Source organism: Ovis canadensis, chromosome 1 (assembly GCF_042477335.2).
Source record: "Ovis canadensis isolate MfBH-ARS-UI-01 breed Bighorn chromosome 1, ARS-UI_OviCan_v2, whole genome shotgun sequence".
NCBI lineage: Eukaryota > Metazoa > Chordata > Mammalia > Artiodactyla > Bovidae > Ovis > Ovis canadensis.
The window spans coordinates 181379611-181401924 of NC_091245.1; the positions used below are offsets into that span (position 1 = coordinate 181379611).

The 22314-nt window shown below is 38.3% G+C and overlaps 1 protein-coding gene across 7 annotated transcripts in view; it reads right to left on the reverse strand.

Annotated features, from left to right (window-relative positions):
- Positions 1-22314, reverse strand: part of CFAP44 (cilia and flagella associated protein 44) — a 124518-nt gene that overhangs the window by 63038 nt on the left and 39166 nt on the right. For all 7 annotated transcript variants that reach the window (XR_011249206.1, XR_011249199.1, XR_011249208.1 and 4 more), the window contains exons 16-17: positions 14018-14179; positions 10130-10369 (exon numbers count right to left, since the gene is read on the reverse strand). Coding sequence is in view for 2 of the 7 variants with exons in the window: in XM_069553377.1 (XP_069409478.1) it covers positions 10130-10369; positions 14018-14179 (402 nt within the window). In the remaining 5 variants the exon portion in view is untranslated. The remainder of the gene's footprint in view (positions 1-10129; positions 10370-14017; positions 14180-22314) is intronic.

Here is a 22314-nt window from a genome sequence, read left to right on the forward strand (position 1 = left end):
GCCAGGAGAAATATCAATAACCTCAGATATGCAGATGACACCACCCTTATGGCAGAAAGTGAACAGGAACTAAAAAGCCTCTTGATGAAAGTGAAGGAGGAGAGTGAAAATGTTGGTTTAAAGCTCAACACTCAGAAAACGAAGATCATGGCATCTGGTCCCATCACTTCATGGGAAATAGATGGGGAAACAGTGGAAACAGTGTCAGATTTTATCTTTTGGGGCTCCAAAATCACTGCAGATGGTGATTGCAGCCATGAAATTAAAAGACGCTTACTCCTTGGAAGAATAGTTATGACCAACCTAGACAGCATATTGAAAAGCAGAGACATTACTTTGCCAACAAAAGTCCGTCTAGTCAAGGCTATGGTGTTTCCAGTGGTCATGTATGGATGTGAGAGTTGCACTGCGAAGAAAGCTGAGAGTCGAAGAATTGATGCTTTTGAACTGTGGTGTTGGAGAAGACTCTTGAGAGTCCCTTGGACTGCAAGGAGATCCAACCAGTCCATTCTGAAGGAGATCAGCCCTGGGATTTCTTTGGAGGAAATGATGCTGAAGCTGAAACTCCAGTACTTTGGCCACGTCATAAGGAGACCTGACTCATTGGAAAAGACTCTGATGCTGGGAGGGATTAAGAGCAGGAGGAGAAGGGGACGACAGAGGATGAGATGGCTGGATGGCATCACTGACTCGATGGACTTGAGTCTGAGTGAACTCCGGATTTGGTGATGGACAGGGAGGTCTGGCGTGCTGCAATTCATGGGGTTGCAGAGTCAGACACAATGGAGCGACTGAACTGACTGACTGGTATTATTGCCTGAAGAGTCCCATGAACAAAAACCCTGGAGGGCTATGGTACAGTTCAGTTCAGTCACTCCATCATGTCTGACTCTGCAACCCATGGACTGTAGCACATCAGGCTTCCTTGTCCATCACCAACTCCCAGAGCTTGCTCAAACTCATGTCCATCGAGTCGGTGATGCCATCCAATCATCTCATCTTCTGTCGTCCCCTTCTCCTCCTGCCTCCAATCTTTCCCAGCATCAGGGTCTTTTCAAATGAGTCAGTTCTTCGCATCAGGTGGCCAAAGTATTGGAGTTTCAGCTTCAACATCAGTCCTTCCAATGAATATTCAGGACTGATTTCTTTCAGGATAGACTAGTTTCATCTCCTTGCAGCCTAAGGGACTCTCAAGAGTCTTCTCTAACACCACAGTTCAAAAGCATCAGTTCTTTGGTGCTCAGCTTTCTTTCTAGTCCAACTCTCATATTCATACATGACTACTGGAAAAACCATAGCTTTGATTAGACGGACCTTTGTCAGCAAAGTAATGTCTCTTCTCTATTAATGTGCTATCTAGGTTTGTCATAGCTTTTCTTCCAAGGAGCAAGCGTCTTTTGATTTCATGGCTATGGTACATAAGACCACAAAGAGTCAGACAGGACTGAAGCAACTGAGCATGTATATTAAAATAAGAGTATATATTATGATCTTTAGAATCACCACTAAAAATAGTAAAAAAAAAAAAAAAAGAAAAGAAAAGAAAAAGTATAATAGAGGAGGAAAATTGGCAGGGGTAGGGGGGAACTACCTAATCATCTGATAGAAGGTGAAAAGGGAAATATATAACTGGAATTGGTGTGATAAATGGAAATAATAGGACAGTAGATTTAATCTAAAATATATTAGTCACTACATTAAATGTAAATGGACACAGCATTCTATTAAAATAAAGATTTTACTACAGGATTAAAAAGAAAAAGCCTAACTTTGTGCTGCTTACAAAAGATATACTTCAAAATAAGAATATCAAATGTAAAGGAAAAAGAAGAATCATCAACAGCTCTGAGTTTTGGCTTAGAAACTGGGTGGATGGTTGTTCCATTTACTGAGATGGAGACAGAGCAAGTTTGCATACAGCAAGTGTGATTTTTAAAGTTCTATTTTGGACATGTTTATTTTGAGGTGCCAAGTAGAGATGTCAAGTTGGATGTTCAAGGCTGAATATGAGAGGAGAGGTCAAGACTAGAGATAAACATGAGATCTGCTGACATATAATTGATATTTAAAGCCATGGGACTACATGAAATCATCTAGTTAAGAAGGAGGCTGACCAAGAACTTGAACATCCTCAAGTTCTTCAAAGTTAAAAGCTAGTTCAACAAAGAAGAAGCCAGCAAGAGAAGCTAAAAAGGAGTGGCCTGGCCAGCAGAAAGTGGTGTCATAGAAGCCAGGCCCCCCAAAAAAATGCTTTAAGAAAGATGGAAGGTCAACTCTATCACATGCTTCTGAGAGGCCAAATGGACAGAGAAGTGGCCATTGGGCTTTACAGTATGGAAATCTTTAATGATGTGAAATTGTGAAGATAAAAACCCAACTGGAATAGGTTAAAGACCAAATAGGAGATGAAGAAATGAAGCCAACGATTACATACAACTTTTTCGAGAAGTTTTCCTATAAAGGAGCAATGGATGAGAAGAAAGGATGTTAAAGAAAAAAATTTAAGCTGATAAGTATTAGGAGCATGTTTATGTGCTGATGATAAGAAGTGAGTAAACAGAGAGAGACTGAGGATACAGGAGACCAGCTCATTTATTTCAGAAGTAAAACCTTTGAGAAAGTGAGAGGAGACGGGATCAAGAGGCCATTTGGAACAGTGTCCTTGGAAAGTTGTAACAGATGAATCACCAATTGTTAACAGTAGTAGACAAACTTGTATGGATCCCCACAGAACATGAGATCTAAGACTAGATAAGGAAATTCCATCTGATTGTTTTTATTTTCTCAGTGAAATGTGAGATGGGAATTCCCTGGCAGTCCAGTGGTTAGGACTCAGTGCTTTCACCGCCAGGGCCTGGGTTGAATTCCTGATAGGGGATCTAAGATCCCGAAAGCCACACAGTGCGACCAGAAACAACAAAACAGAAACAAAAAGAAAAGAAAACGTGAGGTAAGGTTATGACTAGAAATTGAGGGAAGGTGAAAATGACTGATGGGAGAAGAATTAGTGATCATTTGGAAAGTGGGAAAGTGGAACCAGCCTACAGTGTGAGCACTGTGAGATATGAGAATGGTGGTCATGGCTTCAAAACAAGGCTGGTTTTCTACAGCATCTGTGCGGTCCAGGCACAGAGCTGGCAAATGGGTCAAACAGGGTTAGTGTCACTGTCTCTGAACCATACCTTAACCTTGTTTGCTGGTGTAGTTTAATGGTTAAGAGCTTGGACCCAGACTGCCTGGGTCCAGATCCTGTTCCACCTCTAATTGTATGACTGCAAATAAGTTACCTAACCTCTCCCTGCATGGTTTTTTCTTATGTAAAATACAAATTATTAAGAGCACTTATTTTATAAAGTGGTCACTTAGAATGATGCATGGTATAGAATAATCAGGTTTCCAGATTTTTGCAACAAGAAAACAGAATAAACATTAAATGAACTTATGGTAATCATTTTATGATACATGCAAGTCAAATCACTATGCTATGTACCTTAAATTATACAGAGCTGCATGTTAATTATATCTCAGTAAAACTAGGGAAAAAAAACTTTAAATCCAGGGTGCATGGCTAAATTTGAATTTCAGATAATCAGCAAGTTTATCTTTAGTATAAGCATGTCCCATGTAATATCTGGCAACCCTAAAGCTAATAAGCATTAAATATGTTTGTTAGATAATTAGTAACTATTGCATGTTTCAAGACACTAGAACTCTATTCTACTACAGTTGTTTCTGTACCCTTCCTGATATGAGGAAGCTTCCAGAGGGCAGGAGCATGTCCTATTTATCTCTTTACCCCTTGAACCCCACACAACAGAATCCATCAATAATTGTTTTATAAAACACAGAAAACAAAAGGTCAAGGTGCTAATACATGGAATCTTAAGGTGCCTTCATCACTACTTTCCATCCTTCTTGCTGCTTGCCTCCTTAAAAATTGCTATCAAAGATATATTTCTAAGAAATGTTGAAGAGGAGTCGCATGAACTCTCATCACTCCTTACAACAACAGTCCTTAGCTAGGCAGTACTCTGGCCTGGCCAAGGATCTGAGACCATTTACAACTTAGTGGTAGTCTTTCACATATATTTCTTTTTTTAAATATAAATTTATTTATTTTAATTGGAGGCTACTGACTTTACAATATTGTAGTGGCTCCGCCATACATTGACATGAATCCACCACAGGTGTACATGTGTTCCCCATCCTGAACCCCCCTCTCATCTCCCTTCCCATCTGATCCCTCTGGGTCATCCCAGTGCACCAGCCCTGAGCACCCTGTCTCATGCATCGAACCTGGACTGGCAATTCATTTCACATATGATAATATACATGTTTCAATGCCATTCTCCCAAAGCATCCCACCCTTGCCTTCTCCTACAGAGTCCAAAAGTCTGTTCTTTACATCTGTGTCTCTTTTGCTGTCTCACATATAGGGTCATCATTACCATCTTTCTAAATTCCATAGATATACATTAATATACTGCATTGGTGTTTTTCTTTCTGGCTTACTTCACTCTGTATAATTGGCTCCAGTTTCATCCACCTCATTAGAACTGATTCATATGTATTCTTTTTAATGGCTGAGTAATAATCCACTGTGTATATGGACCACAAGTTTCTTATCCATTCATCTGCTGATGGACATCTAGGTTGCTTCCATATCCTGGCTATTATAAACAGTGCTGCAATGAACATTGGGGTACATGTGTCTCTTTCAACTCTGGTTTCCTCAGTGTGTATGCCCAGCAGGGGGATTGCTGGGTCATAAGGCAGTTCTATTTGCAGTTTTTTAAGGAATCTACACACTGTTCTCCATAGTGGCTGTACTAGTTTGCATTCCCACCAACAGTGTAAGAGGGTTCCCTTTTCTCCACATCCTCTCCAGCATATATTGCTTGTAGACTTTTGGATCACAGCCATTCTGAAATGGTACCACATCATGGTTTTGATTTGCATTTCTCTGATAATGAGTGATGTTGAGCATCTTTCCATGTGTTTGTTAGCCATCTGTATGTCTTCTTTGGAGAAATGTCTGTTTAGTTTTTTGGCCCATTTTTTGATTGGGTCGTTTATTTTTCTGGAATTGAGCTGCAGGAGTTGCTTGTATATTTTTGAGATTAGTTGTTTGTCAGTTGCTTCATTTGCTATTATTTTCTCCCATTCTGAAGGTTGTCTTTTCACCTTGCTTATAGTTTCCTTTGTTGTGCAAAAGCTTTTAAGTTTAATTAGGTCCCATTTGTCTTTTTGCTTTTATTTCCAGTACTCTGGGAGGTGAGCCATAGAGGATTCTGCTGTGATTTATGTCAGAGAGTGTTTTGCCTATGTTCTCCTCTAGGAGTTTTATACTTTCTGGTCTTACATTTAGATCTTTAATCCATTTTGAGTTTATTTTTGTGTATGGTGTTAGAAAGTGTTCTAGTTTCATTCTTTTACAAGTGGTTGACCAGTTTTCCCAGCACCACTTATTAAAGAGATTGTCTTTTCTCCACTGTATATTCTTGCCTCCTTTGTTGAACATAAGGTGTCCATAGGTGCGTGGATTTATCTCTGGGCTTTCTATTTTGTTCCATTGATCTGTATTTCTGTCTTTGTGCCAGTACCATACTGTCTTGATAACTGTGGCTTTGTAGTATAGCCTGAAGTCAGGGCAGGTTGATTCCTCCAGTTCCATTCTTCTTTCTCAAGATTGCTTTGGCTATCTGAGTTTTTTTGCATTTCCATACAAATTGTGATATTATTTGTTCTAGTTCTGTGAAAAATACAATTGGTAGCTTGATAAGGATTGCATTGAATCTATAGATTGCTTTGTGTAGTATATTCATTTTCACTATATTGATTCTTCCAATCCATGAACATGGTATATTTCTCCATCTATTTGTGTCCTCTTTGATTTCTTTCATCAGTTGTAATGGTGAATGGAATTGTTTTCTTAATTTCTCTGTTTTCTCAGTTAGTGTATAGGAATGCAAGGGATTTCTCTGTGTTAATTTTATATCCTGCAAACTTTACTTTACATTGATTAGCTCTAGTAATTTTCTGGTGGAGTCTTTAGGGTTTTCTATGTAGAGGATCATGTCATCTGCAAACAGAGTTTTACTTCTTCTTTTCCAGTTTGAATTCCTTTGATTTCTTTTTCTGCTCTGATTGCAGTGGCCAAAACTTCCAAAACTATGTTGAATAGTAGTGGTGAGAGTGGGCACCCTTGTCTTGTTCCTGACTTTAGGGGAAATGCTTTCCATTTTTCACCATGGAGGATAATGTTTGCTGTGGGTTTGTCATATACAGCTTTGATTATGTTGAGGTATGTTCCTTCTATTCCTGCTTTCTGGAGGGTTTTTATCATAAGCGGATGTTGAATATTGTCAAAGGCTTTCTCTGCATCTATTGAGATAATCATATGGTTTTTATCTTTCAATTGATTTGCAGATATTGAAGAATCCTTGCATCCCTGGGATAAAGCCCACTTGGTCATGGTGTATGATCTTTTTAATATGTTGTTGGATTCTGTTTGCTAGAATTTTGTTAAGGATTTTTGCATCTATGTTCATCAGTGATATTGGCCTGTAGGGTTTTTTTGGTGTGTGTGGCATCTTTGTCAGGTTTTGGTATTAGGGTGATGGTGGCCTCATAGAATGAGTTTGGAAGTTTACCTTCTTCTGCAATTCTGGAAGAGTTTGAGTAGGATAGGTGTTAGCTCTTCTCTAAATTTTTGGTAGAATTCAGCTGTGAAGCTGTCTGGTCCTGGGCTTTTGTTTGCTGGAAGATTTCTGATTACAGTTTCAATTTCTGTGCTTGTGATGGTCTGTTAAGATTTTCTATTTCTTCGTGGTTTAGTTTTGGAAAGTTGTACTTTTCTAAGAATTTGTCCATTTCTTCCACGTTGTCCATTTTATTGGCATATAATTGCTGATAGTAGTCTCTTATGAGTCGTTGTATTTCTGTGTTGTCTGTTGTAATCTCTCCATTTTCATTTTAAATTTTGTTGATTTGATTCTTCTCCCTTTGTTTCTTGATGAGTCTGGCTAATGGTTTGTCAATTTTATTTATCTTCTCAAAGAATCAGCTTTTGGCTTTGTTGATTTTTGCTATGGTCTCTTTTGTTTCTTTTGCATTTATTTCTGCCCGAATTTTTAAGATTTCTTTCCTTCTACTAACCCTGGGGTTCTTCATTTCTTTCTTTTCTAGTTGCTTTAGGTGTGAAGTTAGGTTATTTATTTGACTTTTTTGTTTCTTGAGGTAAGTTTGTATTGCTATGAACCTTCCCCTTAGCATTGCTTTTACAGTGTGCCATAGGTTTGGGGTTGTTGTGTTTTCATTTTCATTCATTTCTATGCATATTTTGATTTCTTTTTTGATTTCTTCTGTGATTTGCTGATTATTCAGCAGCGTGTTGTTCAGCCTCCATGTTGTAATTTTTAATAGTTTTTCTCCTATAATTGACATCTAATCTTATTGCATTGTGGTCAGAAAAGATGCTTGGAATGATTTCAGTGTTTTTGAATTTACCAAGGCTAGATTTATGGCCCAGGATGTGATCTATCCTGAAGAAGGTTCCACGTGCACTTGGGAAAAAGGTGAAATTCATTGTTTTGGGGTGAAATGTCCTATAGATATCAAATAGGTCTAACTGGTCTATTGTATCATTTAAAGTTTGTGTTTCCTTGTTACTTTTCTGTTTAGTTGATCTATCCATAGGTATGAGTGGGGTATTAAAGTCTCCCACTATTATTGTGTTATTGTTAATTTTCCCTTTCATACTTGTTAGCATTTGCCTTACATATTGTGGTGCTCCTATGCTGGCTGCATATATATTTATAGTTATTATATTTTCTTCTTGGATTGATCTTTGATCATTATGTAGTCCCTTTCTTTGTCTCTTTTCACAGCCTTTATTTTAAAGTCTATTTTATCTGATATGAGTATTGCTACTCCTGGTTTCTTTTGGTCTCTATTTGCGTGGAATATCTTTTTCCAGCCCTTAACTTTCAGTCTGTATGTGTCTCTTGTTTTGAGGTGGGTCTCTTGTAGACAACATATATAGGGGTTTTGCTTTTGTATCCATTCAGCCAGTCTTGTATTTTGGTTGGGGTATTCAACCCACTTACATTTAAGGTAATTATTGATAAGTATGATCCCATTGCCATTTACTTTATTGTTTTGGGTTTGAGTTTATACACCCTTTTTGTGTTTCCTGTCTAGAGAATATCCTTTAGCACTTGTTGGAGAGCTGGTTTGGTGGTGCTGAATTCTCTCAGCTTTTGCTTGTCTGTAAAGCTTTTCATTTCTCCTTCATATTTGAATGAGATCCTTGCTGGGTACAGTAATCTGGGCTGTAGGTTTTTCTCTTTCTTCACTTTAAGTATGTCCTGCCATTCCCTTCTGTGCTAAGGGGTTTCTATTGAAAGATCAGCTGTTATCCTTATGGGAATCCCCTTGTGTGTTATTTGTTGTTTTTCCCTTGCTGCTTTTAATATTTGTTCTTTGTGTTTGACCTTTGTTAATTTGATTAATATGTGTCTTGGGGTGTTTCACCTTGGGTTTATCCTGTTTGGGACTCTCTGGGTTTCTTAGACTTGGGTGACTATTTCCTTCCCCATTTTAGGGAAGTTTTCAACTATTATCTCAAGTATTTTCTCATGGTCTTTCTTTTTGTCTTCTTCTGGTACTCCTATGATTCGAATGTTGGGGCGTTTAACATTGCCCCAGAGGTCTCTGAGGTTGTCCTCATTTCTTTTAATTCTTTCTTTTTCCTCTCTACTTCATTTATTTCTACCATTCTATCTTCTACCTCATGTATGCTATCTTCTGCCTCCATTATTCTACTGTTGGTTCCCTCCTGAGTGTTTTTTATCTCATTTGTTGCATTTTCATTATATATTGACTCTTTTACTTTTTTTTAAATTTTTTATTTTTACTTTATTTTACTTCACAATACTCTAGGTTAGGGCTTTTCGCAGGATAGCTATCCCACAGTCTGGGTTGCTATCTCAAGTTAGTTCCCTCAGATTGCCCTTGGGGCATTCAAGCCCAGTCCTTACCCTAAGCAATGCAGCCTGTGCCTCCCTGTCCAGCCCCCACTTGCTAGTGGTGGAAGCAAGCGTTTGGGCTGTTTCTCCACTGGGAGTTGCCTTTAGGCATGTAATTTGTGGGTTTTAATTATTTATTTATTTATTTTTCCTCCTGGTTACGTTGCCCTCTGAGATTCCAGGGCTTGCCACAGACCACCAGTAAGAGTGCTTCCTGGTGTTTGGAAACTTCTCTCTTTTTTATACTCCCTTCCTGGGATGGATCTCCATCCCTACCTCTTTTGTCTCTCTTTTTATCTTTTATATTTTGTCCTACCTCCTTTCGAAGACAATGAGCTGCCTTTCTGGGTGCCTGATATCCTCTGCCAGCATTCAGAAGTTGTTTTGTGGAATTTGCTCAGCATTCAAATATTCTTTTGATGAATTTGTGGGGGAGAAAGTGGTCTCCCCATCCTATTCCTCCACCATCTTAGGACCGCCCCCTTTCACATATATTTCTATGTGAATTTGTGACAAATTTATTATATAGTGAAGGAAATCTTGCTTTGCAATTAGATCAATAAAATATTTTATGTATTTAGGAGATGTACTTGTCACACTAGGGTAACATTCCCAGGTATCTGTCTCCCATTTTTCTGTGCTTCCTTATTAGCCAAGTCTCAGTTTCTTTGATGGTTGCACTGTGATCATCTATTAATAAAAACAGCCATTTACCCAGATTTCCATGTGGCTACATAGCATAGTTGTAGGTAATGAAAGGTAACCAAGTCCAGTGGATTGTGCTGCCATCATGCTCAAAATTTTAAAACGACAGACTCACCTGGAAAACCTCTTAGCTCTTTGCTCTTCTATCTTTGATTCTTCTTCCCTTTGACCTTCTGAAACATGTGTGATTGTCATAGATAAAAGATATAGTAGATAGACATATAAAATATTTTAAGATGATATAAAAACTAACACATTCATTTATCAAAATCCAAGCCTTCAATAGTAGATGACAACTGAAGTCTTAGCACAGAGTAAGGAATTAAGAATGTGATAGAAAATAATACGTATATAGGATTAGTACTGAGATAAAAATTTATTACATTATTACTCACCAAAGAAAGCCAGAACTTTCCTGGCTCAGAGTAAAATCCACAGAGGATGTGACAGGGGGTTGAAGGAACAAAGATTTCGGGTAAGGGCTCCTCTTCCTCCTCTTCCTCCTCCTCCTCTTCTTCCTGGAGTTCCTCTTCCGCATCTTCGCCCATCGCTGTTTCTAGCCTTTTCCTTCTTTCTTGCTTTTCTTTCTCCTTCAGCTCCTTTTGTTTCTTTCTCCTTTCAATTTCTATTAATCTCTTTAGCAAAAGAGATGAAGGGATTTAAGAAAAAACTGTAATTCATTCATTCACACTATTAGAAAATAGAAGATAGAGCCCTAGGAAAATTCATAGCTCTAATGCAACAAATAATGTCACTTAAAAATTATTATCAATTTGGTAAGAGAATAGATTTTGTATGATTTCAATACCTTTAGACCATGAAATTTTTACACCTTGTTTTATGTCCCTGGATATGTTCCAGAGTCTACTAGTTTATAGTCTATGGGAACTTGAACAGAATTAGTATCCTACTACTGTGTGAAAATTGTATAAATCTTAATTATGTTGAATTGGTTCACAGTGCTTTCCAGGTCTACTGTATCCTTCTACTTCCCTATATATTCATTCTATTAATTTCTGAGAGTTTGATATTGATAAAACTCTTATCTATTTTAAAAAATAATTATAATATATGGTGGAATTATATGTAACCTTGTTCTGTATTTTCCAAGTCTCCTGTAAATGTGATATCATACTTTCATAATTCAAAGATAAAATTTCTTTTTAATTATTATCAATTTGGGAATATATCTTTACCATTAAATTTTTAAAATCTTTGAAATGACTTTCTGCATAACTCTCACTGATCCTGGTTTTTTGTTTTCTTTATAATATTCATTTAGATTGATTGATAATTGGTTTACAGTATTGGTTTGATTTCCTCATACATCAACATGAATTTGATCCCAGTTTTATAGAAATTATTTTGCCTTTGTTCCTAATAGAGAAGCTAAGTAAAATTTTTCTCATAGCTATCATTGTCAACCCATGAATTCTGTGGATTGAAATAGTCCGTAAAAGAAGGTGATTTACCGTTGGTGGCAAAGTGATTTATATCCTTAGCCTCTGCTACTGCTGCTACTGCTAAGTCACTTCAGTCATGTTCGACTCTGTGCAATCGCGTGGACTGCAGCCTACCAGGCTCCTCTGCCCATGGGATTTTCCAGGCAAGAGTACTGGAGTGGGGTGCCATTGCCTTCTCCAATCCTTAGCCTCTATCAACTGGGTATTGCAAAAGCTCCCTAACACTAGCATCCTGACCTCCCATCTTTCACCTTTTTATTGTTTACCCTGGAGAATTAACTTCCAAATTTATATGACTGATCATACCAATCCTCTCCTCAAAAACTGACAATATATATGTTTCAATGCTACTCTCTCGAATCATCTCACCCTTTCCTTTCCCCACTGTGTCCTTTCAGCTCAGTTCAGTCACTCAGTCGTGTCTGAGTCTTTGCAGCCCCATGAGCTGCAGCACGCCAGGCCTCCCTGTCCAACACCAACTCCTCGAGCCTACTCAAACTCATGTCCATTGAGTTGGTGATGCCATCCAACCATCTCAGCCTCTGTTGTCCCCTTCTTCTCCTGCCCTCAATCTTTCCCAGCATCAGGGTTTTTTCAAATGAGTCAGCTCTTCACATCAGGTGGCCAAAGTATTGGAGTTTCGGCTTCAACATCAGACCTTTCAATGAACAAACCAGGACTGATATCCTTTAGGATGGACTGGTTGGATCTCCTTGCAGTCCAAAGGACTCTCAAGAGTCTTCTCCAACACCACAGTTCAAAAGCATCAATTCCTCTGTGCTCAGCTTTCCTTATACTCCAACTCTCAAATCCATACATGACTACTGGAAAAACCAAAGCCTTGATTAGATGGACCTTTGTTGGCAAAGTAATGTTTCTGCTTTTAATATGCTGTCTACGCTGGTCATAACTTTCCTTCCAAGGGCTAAGCATCTTTTAATTTCATGGCTGCAGTCACCATCTGCAGTGATTTTGGAGCCCCCCAAAATAAATTCTGACACTGTTTCCACTGTTTCCCCATCTATTTCCCATGAAGTGATGGGATCAGATTCCATGAACTTCGTTTTCTAAATGTTGAGCTTCAAGCCAACTTTTTCACTCTCCTCTTTCACTTTCATCAAGAGGCTTTTAGTTCCTCTTCACTTTCTGCCATAAGGGTGGTGTCATCTGCATATCTGAGGTTATTGATATTTCTCCCGGCAATCTTGATTCCAGCTTGTGCTTCCTCCAGCCCAGCACTTCTCATGATGTACTCTGCATATAAGTTAAATAAGCAGGGTGACCACATACATTCTTGACGTATTCCTTTTCCTATTTGGAAACAGTCTGTTGTTCCATGTTCAGTTCTAACTGTTGCTTCCTGACCTGCATACAGGTTTCTCAAGAGGCAGGTCAGGTGGTCTGGTATTCCCATCCCTTTCAGAATTTTCCACAGTTTATTGTGATCCACACAGTCAAAGGCTTTGGCATAGTCAATAAAGCAGAAATAGATGTTTTTCTGGAACTCTCTTGCTTTTTTGATGATCCGGTGAATGTTGGCAATTTGATCTCTGGCTCCTCTGCCTTTTCTAAAACCAGCTTGAACATCTGGAAGTTCACGGTTCATGTATTGCTGAAGCCTGGCTTGGAGAATTTTGAGCATTACTTTACTAGCGTGTGAGATGAGTGCAATTGTGCGGTAGTTTGAGCAATCTTTGGCATTGCCTTTCTTTGGGGTTGGAATGAAAACTGACCTTTTCCAGTTCTGTGGCAACTGCTGACTTTTCCAAATTTTCTGGCTTATTGAGTGTAGCACTTTGACAGCATCATCTTTCAGAATTTGAAATAGCTCAACTGGAATTCCATCACTTCCACTAGCTTTGTTCATAGTGATGCTTCCTAAGGCCCATTTGACTTCGCATTCCAGGATGACTGGCTCTAGGCGAGTTATCACACCACTGTGATTAACTGGGTCGTGAAGATCTTTTTTGTACAGTTCTTCTCTGTATTCTTGCCACCTCTTCTTAATCTCTTCTGCTTCTGTCAGGTCCCTACCATTTTGGTCCTTTATCGAGCCCATCTTTGCATGAAATGTTCCCTTGGCATCCCTTGGTCTGTCCTTTATGTAAAATAGACAGCCTGTGCCCATGTTCTGTGACAACCTAGAGAGGTGGGATGGGGAGGGAAGAGGGAGGGAGGTCCTAGAGGGAGGGGACATATGTATACCTATAGCTGATATATGGGAGAAACCATCACAATATTGTAATTATCCTCCAACTAAAAATTAAATTAAAAATACAAAAAAAAAACACCTTTTAACAATTTATTTCAGTGGCCTAAGAAATAAAACATCTTGGCTAGAATTTAAGGGGTCCTTTGTGGTGGTCACAGACTCCTGTCAAACTCCTCTACAAACTGCATCCCTCTGTTTCATGGCCCAGTCTTCATTTCTTGAAAACAACAAAACTCTTGCAATTCTGCCTTCCCTCAGGATGTTCTCCCAGCTTTTATTGCCTTTCCATTTTTAACCTCTCAAAATCCTTCCCTTTCATTAAATACTAAATGTATGCTCAATGAAGTCATCCTTGACCTCCTCTCATCCTTCCATCAGAACCATATATTCTTTCCTCTGCATGCCCCTAAAATTCTTTTCTTTGCACTGTGATTTTAGTATCTATTTATTACCTCCTTCTAATACAGTTAGCTGCTTTCTACCAGATAAGCTCCTTAAATTAAAAGTTTGTATCAACTTCTTCATATTTTCCTAGCACTTAACACGGGCTGTTTTATATCATAAGAAAGAAAATAATTAGAAGACAATGCTTCAAGGATATTTCATACCAGAATCTTAGATTTGACACTTGTGAAATGGAAATATTTTAAACACATGTCTTTGATTTCATAGGAAACTACATCACGGTCCTCCTTGTCCTCCTTTATAGCTGGAAACGGAGCTTCAAGAACATAGCCATCCTCACAAATAATCAGCAAAGTACTTTCAGGCTAAAAGACAAAAATTAAACAGATCATTTACATTTAGGCAAGCTTTTAGAAACATAGTTCAAAAATATTTTAAACTATAATTTTAAAATTATAAAAACTGTAATTGCTATGTATACTAGCTATTTTAAAAGGATACTATTACCAGCAATAATCACAGTGAGGAACTAAGTCAATCTTATCAATCACTATACACATTAATACAATTATATCATTATTAATTAATAAACCAAGTGTTAAAATTAGATTTATATTTGTTTTATAGATGCCCTCTTTTCTGAGCCAAAAATTAGGTTGTGAAATATGTCAGCTGAAAGGGCAGAATATTAAAATTAGGACTTCCAAGGAAAATCTGTAGTATGTGGACAGCATATACAACTTCTGCCTCCTTTGATGAATCATCCTCTGCTTGAATTCATTTAATGTGAATGTCTCAAGATTCTTGTTCTTTCCCCTCTTTTTCTTTCTCTCCATAAACATTCCCTGAGAAATCTTGTAGCCATCATGGCTTCATTACCACTCACCAGCAATTAGACTCTGAATTCATCTCTCTAGTCCAGACCTCTCCCCTGAGTTTCAAAATCATGTATTTAACCACATGTGGGAAATTCCCATCTTGGTACTCCATAGATACATTATTCAAAATGTTTATCCTTTCAGTTATTTTATTCCATACTTCTTTATTACGTACCTACTATGTACTCAGAATTTTATAAAGTGCTAGAGGTAAAATTATAATAAAAATAGGAATTGTCTCTGCCATTATGGAGCTTACCTCCAATGGGAAAGCTTATCACTTAACAAATCATGTAAATAAATGTAAATTATAACTGCAACTAGTGTTGCAGAGGTACCACAAGGAGGTCGTAAAAGGTTTCCTGAGAAGGTGGTACCTAAGTCTCAATGTGAAGGATGAGTAGAAGATTCTTTCCATAATGACTTGGGGGAGGGCTTGAGGGAATATGCTATGTAAAGAATACACCATGTGCAAATATCCTGTGGCACATATGGGCTTTTAAGAAAGTTGTGGCCTTGGTGAGAACAGAAGGTCAAGAGCACAGAAGTGAGAAGAGAGACTGGGACAGAGCCTCGGGGAAGCAACACTTAATGCCTGAATGAAGAAGGCTGAGAAGAAGTGATAAGATGTTGGAGAAGAAACTAGGAGAGCATAATGTCCCAAAAAGTCAAAGGGAGATGGTATTTCAAAGAGGAAATGAAGATCAACAAGGTCAACTGAGGCTAAGAGAGCAAGAAAGATAAGAACTAAAACTGTTAAATGGATACACTGATATCTCTGGAAGTGTTAACCTGGTGGGATTATGAGATAACAAACTTGTAAGAGCCTGTGAAGGAAGAAGTAGGATGTAAGGAAATGCAGCTCATGGGAATAACCAACCCCCAGGAGGAAAATGGAAGGAGAAGGATGCGGCAGTGACTAGAAGAGGACATGAGGACAAGGAATTTTTCCTGAACAAGTAAGAGGGCTTGAATATATTTCAATATTAATGGAAGTAACTCATTAAACAGGGGGGTTAAATTTATATGACAGAAAAGAGAAAACAGTGTGAAATGTTGAAAACAGTGGGAGTAGATTCCCAAGGTCACAAGGGAGAACTGGCCTCAAGCAGGAAGCCACATAGCACCTCTACTGTAAGAAAAAAAAGCGGGGGGAACAGGTACCTGCAGAAGTAATAGGATTTTACATTTGGTAGTGGGAAAGTGAAGGAGTTCCTGGCATAGGTCTCCTACTTGTTTGGTGAAGTAAGTGATGCTGAGAATGAGAGTGAGTGAGCAAGTGGGAGGTTTGAAGCTTTGGGGAGAGGAGGAGTTTTTAAATGATCATTGAGGGTGAAAGAGAGTTGGTAAGAACAACATCATAGAATCTCTAAGCCCTACTATGAACTGTGTTGAGGCCATTTGAGTCACTAAATCATGAAGAAGCTAATCTTTCCTGTTGCATGACTATCTCTAACTGCCCTTGGTAATCACTGTAGGCAAACATAGATCAACTGGGAACAGTCAGGGATGGGTTTTTGCCAGAAATGTATGAAAAAAAGAGAAAGGAGCTCAAATCATTGGAAGAGTGTTACTGAACATTATTGATAGAAAGAATCATGACATTTAAGCCAGATATAGGAGGAACTTAAGATAAGAGTCTTAAGACTTCCCTGGTGGCTCAGATGGTAAAGCATCTGCCTATAATGCGGTAGACCCGGATTCGAGCCCTGGGTTGGGAAGATCCTCTGGAGAAGGAAAGGGCAACCCACTCCAGTACTCTTGCCTGGAAAATCCCATGGCTGGAAGAGCCTGGCAAGCTACAATCCATGGGGTCGCAAAGAGTTGAACACGACTAAGTGACTTCACTTTAAGACAAGTTGGACTAATAGGTGAGAGAAAACAAATGGGGAAGGAACAAGAGGAGCCTTCAGAGAACAAGTGGAGCAGAAGTAGCCAAATGAACGGTTGGACATGAGAGAGGCTGAGGTCAGAATGTGAGCTATCTGAATTGTTTATTATTCAGTCGCTCAGTTGTATCTGACTCTTTGCAACCCCATGGACTGCAGAATGCCAGGTTTCCCTGTTCTTCACCATCTTCCAGAGCTTGCTCAAACTCATGTCCATTGTGCTGGTGATGCCATCCAACCATCTTATCTGAACAGTTGACTTTTAAAGCTGAGCTCTTATGAGATTTTGTGGTTGAAATCGTGTCCCCACAAATTCATATGCAGAATGTGACTGTATCTGGAGAAAGGATCTATAGAGTGGGCCCTAATCTAGTAGGACCAGTGTCCTTATAAGAAGGGGAGATTAGGATACAGGGGGACAACCACGTGAGGACAGAGTGAGAGGGTGTCCATCTGCAAGCCAAGGAGAGAGGCCTCAGAAGAAGTCTAAACTGTTAGCACCTTGATCTTAAGCTTCTAACCTAAACAATCATGACAAAATCAGTTTCTGCTCTTTAAGCCACATAGACTGTGGTTATTTTGTTATGGAAGCTCTAGTAAACTAATCAACAGGTGGTCATCGTGCCCAGTGGGTGGCTCTGAGTGTGTGGATAAACTGTAAAGGTCATGGGAAATGAAAAGATCAAGAGGCTGATGAGACTTAATCAACTAGGCACATGGTGTTAACATCATTCAGGACAATTGGTTACACTTTGGATGAAAAGAAAGATGACCATAGTCTTAAAATTTTTAAAGGGGGCAGATTTGACCAGGTGGTCAGAAGATAACAGCAGTATAAAAAGAGAGAATGTGATGTAGCCAAGCTATAAGAGCCTCAAAGGAGCTGTGTTTTACGAGTCAGATCAGAAAAGTAACATATATATTGCCACAAATGAAATCAAAGTTAACTTCTATACTTCTCTCCCTCACCCTGAACAGGTATAATGAATGCTGAGAAGTTGATGTATATCCTTTCATACTTTTCTCCTCAGAATAGAATTTTTTCAAGAAAGGAAAAGGGTATTCATTTATTCTTTCAGTGAAGATATGGTAAATCCATATTCATGAAAATAAAATAACCAGATGCATTAGAAATAAAACATCAGGAATGAGTCAACAAAATTTTAAAAATCCATCAAGATTTTAGATGTTGAAATGATCAGACATAGCCAAAAAAACAATTATGCCTACCATGCCTAAGTTACAAGAGAAAATCTTAAAATATCTGCAGGAAACAGTTTTATCTATTAAAACTAACAAAACAGATATGAAAAATAATCAAATAAAACTTCAAGAACTAAAAATACAAAAGTTGAAATTAATATGGTGAAAGAAAGTGAAGTCACTCAGTCATGTCTGACTCTTTGCAACCCCATGGACCTACCAGGCTCCTCTGTCCATGGGATTTTCCAGGCAATAGTACTGGAATGAATTGCCATTTCCTTCTCCAGGGGATCTTCCCTACCCAGGGATCGAACCCAGGTTTCCCGCATTGTAGACAGATGCTTTACCGTCTGACCCACCAGGGTGACTTTAATACTGATAACTGAAGAGATAACTAGTCAGTAGAAAACAGATGAGAAGAAATCTATAAAATATGACTTAGTTTTTTTTAAGTTAGAAGATACAGAAGATAGGGCAAGACATTTAGAGAATAAGATTAAGAAATTCTAACACACTTGATCACATCTGAAAGGGAAAAAAACAAAAGCAATTATTTCAAGACAAATTGATTCCATTTTCCCCCCAGAATTGATACAAGTTACAAACCCATGGATTCAAGCACCTATATACATCAAAACAAAATTGCACAACACTAGAAACAGAAGACTTGACTCATTGGAAAACACTCTGATGCTGGGAGGGATTGGGGGCAGGAGGAGAAGGGGACGGCCGAGGATGAGATGGCTGGATGGCATCACCGACTCGACGGATGTGAGTCTGAGTGAACTCCGGGAGCTGGTGATGGACAGGGAGGCCTGGCGTGATGCGATTCATGGGGTTGCAAAGAGTCGGACACGACTGAGCGACTGAACTGAACTGGAGAACAGAAAATCCTAAACACTGCCAAAAAAGGACAAATTATTTTTCAAAAGAGTGACAATCACACCAACAGGTAGTAGAAGTAACTGAAGTTAGAAAGCACTGGCATGGCATCTTGAGTGAGCTGAAAGAAAATTACTGCCATCTAGAATTTTATGCCAACAAAAATATCCTTTAATACTATAAGAAAAATTTCCAGAAAAAGTTAGAGAGCTTGCAAATAGCAGACCTGCAAATAAGAGGAAAAATTCCCAAATGCAAGAAGGAATAAATAGCAAAGAAAGTGGTCGATATGTGGGTGATTTTTAGTAATGGTTAATTGAATATATCTTGTGAGATTTAAACAATACAAGTCTTAAAAACCAAATCCTCCTACAACTATTGCTGGGGATGTGGATTGGTGCAGCCAGTTTGGAGAATAATATAGGTATTCCTTAAAAAACTAAAAATAGAGTTACTGTATGATCCAGTAATTCCATACCTGTGCATATATCTGAAGAAAATTCCAATTCAAAAAGATACATGCACCCTAATACTCATAGCAGCACTATTTACAATAGCCAAGACATGGAAGCAACCTAAATGTCCATCAACAGAGGGATGGATAAAGAAGATGTGATATACATACAATGGAATATTACTCAGCCATTAAAAAGAATGAAATAATGCCATCTGCAGCAACATAGATGGATCTAGGGAGAAGGCAATGGCACCCCACTCCAGTACTCTTGCCTGGAAAATCCCATGGATGGAGGAGCCTGGTGGGCTGCAGTCCATGGGGTCGCTAAGAGTCAGATACAACTGAGCGACTTCACTTTCACTTTTCACTTTCATGCATTGGAGAAGGAAATGGCAAACCACTCCAGTGTTCTTGCCTGGAAAATCCCAGGGACGGGGGAGCCTGGTGAGCTGCCGTCTATGCGGTCGCAAAGAGTCGGACACGACTGAAGTGACTCAGCAGCAGTAGGTGTATCTAGAGATCATCATCATAAGTGAAGTCAGACAAATATGATACGATATTGCTTATATGCAGAATCTAAAAAAATTATACAAAGGAACTAATGTACAAATCAGAAACAGACTCACAGACATAGAAAACAAATTTATGGTTACCAAAGGGGGAAGGGGGAGATAAATCAGGAGTTTAGGATTACCAGATACAAACTACTATGTATAAAATAGATAAACAAGGTCCTACTGTTATGGCACCACCAAATCTATTATCTTGCAGTAAATTATAATGGAAAAGAATCTGAAAAAAAATAACTGAACCACTGTGCTGTACACTAGAAACTCATGTTGTAAATCACTACAATTGTAAAAAATTTATACATATATATGTATATATCTTAAAAGATTATTTTTAAAATACACAGCAATAGAATATCATTCCAGAAGGAAGGTAGAGGGAAGATTTCTAAGGTGTTTGCATTCATTGTCTTGGGTAAAGAATTAACATTAAACTTTCAGAAGTTATGGACATATGTTAAAATGTAAAGTATCTATTAAAAGAATAGAAATAACTGTATAACTTCCAAACAAGCAAAAGGAAAACCAGAATGATTATTTAAGGAAAAACAATCCAAAATAAGACAAATAAGGAAAGAAAAATAAAGAAAATAAGGGTTGAAAAGCGCAAAATAAGATGGTAGATTTGATCCAAATTATAACTTTATATAATTAATAGAAATTATATAATTATATGTAAATTATATAATTTCTATTATATAATTATATTACTTGTAAATTAATTAAGTGCTTCAGCTAAAAGGCAAAGATGATCAAATTGGATATTTTTAAAATCCAACTGTTCCCAGAAAGACACACATAAAACAAATAACAGAGATGAAAAATTCACTTCATAATAAAAGGTTTAATTTATCAGAAAATTGATGAGTTAAATTTGTAGGTACCTAATAGGCTTCCCTGTTGGCTCAGATGGTGAAGAATCTGCCTGCAATGCCTAAGACCCAGGTTCAATCCCTGGGTTGGGAAGATCCCGTGGAGAAAGGAATGACAACCCAGGCCAGTATTCTTGCCTGGAGAATTCCATGGACAGAGGAGCCTGGTGGCTACAGTCCATGGAGTTGAAAAGAGTCAGACAGGACTGAGCAACTAACACTTTCACTTTCACTAATATCATGACTTCAAAATATATAAATCAAACAATGACAGAACCACGAGGGAAAAAAATAAAGATTTTTTAAAGTCTCTCAGTAACCAGCAAATAGAAAAATCAAAGTGATATAGATAATTTAACTATATAATTAAAATTCTGAGCTAATAGACATAAGCAGAAACTGCATAGCAATTTTAGAACAGGCTACAAACAGTATCACATGAAGAATATTTATAAAGCCCATGAAGAATATTTACAAGTACATGAAGAATATTTATAAAATTTGCCTCAATTTCAAAAGATTAAAATAATAGAGCTAAAGTAAAATGCAATTAAACTCAAATGGCAAAGAATCTGCCTGCAATATGGGAGACCCAGGTTCAATCCCTGGGTCAGAAAGATCCGCTGGAGAAGGGAGTGGCTACCTACTCCAGTGTTCTTGCTTGGAGAATTCTATGGACAAAGGAGCCTGGTAGGTTACAGTCCATAGGGTTGTAAAGAGTGAGACACGACTGAGCGACTAACACTTCGTTCACTTCATCGATAATTTAAAAGTAAAAATTCCATGTGTTTAGAAATTAAGAGCAAGCTCCAGAAGTTGGTGATGGACAGGGAAACCTGGCATGCTGCAGTCCATGGGGTCTCAAAGAGTTGGACACAACTGAGCAACTGAACTGACTGCCTAAGAAATTAGTATTTCTAGAAGAGAACAACATGCAGAGTAGGACAACACTGGGCTCAACGCAGGCCATAAACGCATTAAAAAAAACACCTACATATGGATCAGTTCTCACTGAAAAGAAACTAGAAACTAATCGAAAGGTCTTCTGCAACCAAGGCTACAAAAGAGATCCACAAGGAGTTGGGTAGGGAGGAGAAGCAATCAGGTCAGGATTCACGCCCCTAGGAGAGAACACAGAAGAGGAGGGGGATTTCACAGCTCAGATATCATCCTTGCGAAGTGAAGTGCACATAAAAATGCATATTAAGATTAATAACTAATGTAAGTATCCATCTCATGAAATTAGAAAATAAACCCTAATACAGTAGGTATGAAAGTGAAAGTTGCTCAGCTGTGTCTGACTCTTGGCCACGCCATAGGATAGTCTACGGAATTCTCCAGGCCAGAATACTGGACTGGGTACACGTTCCCTTCTCCAGAGAATCTTCCCAACACAGGGATCAAACCTATGTCTCCTGCACTGCAGATTCTTCACCAGCTGAGCCACCAGGGAAGCCCAAGAATACTGGAGTGGGTAGCCTATCCCTTCTCCAGCAGATCTTCCCAACCCAGGAATCAAACCAGGGTCTCCTACATTGCAGGCAGATTCTTTATCAGCTGAGCTACCAGGGAAGCCCACAGTAGGTATAGGATCATAATAAAAGAACATAACTTAATGAAAAAAAAAATAAAATCAATATAGTGAAAAGTTCCTTGGAAATACTGACAAACTTCTAGCAAGAGGGAGGAGGAAAATAACCAATATAAAAAAATAAAAAGGAAAAATCTCTATAGATCTTGTGACATTAAG